The sequence below is a fragment of the Pelophylax lessonae genome (genome assembly GCF_965119305.1).
Source record: "Pelophylax lessonae genome assembly, chromosome: 6".
Classification (NCBI taxonomy): domain Eukaryota; kingdom Metazoa; phylum Chordata; class Amphibia; order Anura; family Ranidae; genus Pelophylax; species Pelophylax lessonae.
The window spans coordinates 44,742,281-44,743,703 of NC_138773.1; the positions used below are offsets into that span (position 1 = coordinate 44,742,281).

A 1,423-nucleotide genomic window follows, 5' to 3' on the forward strand; every position below is an offset into this window, starting at 1 on the left:
AAAACAGTAGAAAATATATTTTCTTTTCTTTAATTACTATTTTTTTAACAGGAATTTCCAGATAAAACATATTACTTTATTGTACAGGTGCATATTAGACTCTAATAAGATATTTTTTGTATTTTAGTTATATAACATGTACTGTACGTTTACCAATAAAAAAAACATGATGCTAAACAATAAATCTTTTTTTCACATACAGAAGTATGTGTATAAATGTGCCCATGTGCTATGGAAAACACAACATCTCCTCTAGATGTGCACATTTTGCCATTTTTCATGGAAACTCACCACAAATTGTTCATCTTTAGCACTGTCTACTTTTTTTTCATCTATTTATTTGGAATGCTGGTAAATATAATTATTTTTGCAGTGATATGTTTGAACCTCCATTTGCACACCCCGATGTACCTATTTCTCTGGAACTTGTCTGTTGTTGATATTTCTTATACAACTGTTATCATTCCAAAACTCCTCTACATCTTACTATCTGGAAATAACACAATGCCATTTACACAATGCTTTATTCAAATGTATTTTATGTTACTAGCGGCCAGTGCTGAGGACACCATTCTTTTTATAATGGGATATGACCGATATATCGCAATTTGTCATCCATTACATTATCATCGTATACTAAATAGGAAAACCTGCATATTACTAATAATAATCATCTGGATTGGTGGGAGTTTAAATTCCTCTTTTATTACAACTTCAGTCTTAAAAGTCATTTTCTGTTCCTCTGTTACCATTCACCAGATCTTCTGTGATGCTAAAGCTCTCGTCAACATTTCCTGTGGTGGCACTGAAATTTTTTACATCGTCATGTATGCAGACTGTTTAGTATTTGGGCTCTGCCCAGTTATGTGCAACTTGATGTCCTATGTAAAAATTATCAGGGCTATTCAACACATTAAATCCAAGGATGGCCGAGGAAAAGCCTTCTCCACCTGTTCATCCCACCTTATTGTTCTGGCCATCTACTATGGATCTATAATGTCTGTATATTTGACCCCAACAGCAGCCCGCTATGACCTACTTGAACAAATCTTAACCATGTTCTACACCACAGTAGTCCCCATGTTGAACCCTCTCATATACAGTCTACGAAGCAAAGAACTAAAGAGTTCTTTGTGGAAATTAGGGTTGTAGCACTCACAAGTAAGGATGCATTTTGGATTAGCCCCTACTCTGGGCTTACAGCGAATTCTGCATTGCTGAGGTTCAAGGACTTAAAGAACATATATGGGAATTCACCAGACCAATTTTATTGCAGCCATAATGTACTCTCTGGTCTTTGAACTTAGGTCAGTGGGCTTGTAATAGTCAGTAAGGGGATAAAACCATCTTTTGGATAAAACCATCCCCTCACTATAAAAGGGTAAATCACAGCAGCCATATGGGATTGTAGGCCACACCCTCG

At 35.9% G+C, this 1,423-nt stretch overlaps 1 protein-coding gene across 1 annotated transcript; it reads left to right on the forward strand.

Moving 5' to 3' along the window:
• Window positions 1-279: 279 nt before the first annotated feature.
• Window positions 280-1,152, forward strand: LOC309559112 (olfactory receptor 2L3-like; the record flags this gene model as incomplete). Its single annotated transcript, XM_082262251.1, has 1 exon — window positions 280-1,152. The coding sequence occupies one exon, from the start codon at window positions 280-282 to the stop codon at window positions 1,150-1,152; it is 873 nt and encodes a 290-aa protein (XP_082118377.1).
• Between the last annotated feature and the right edge of the window lie 271 nt (window positions 1,153-1,423).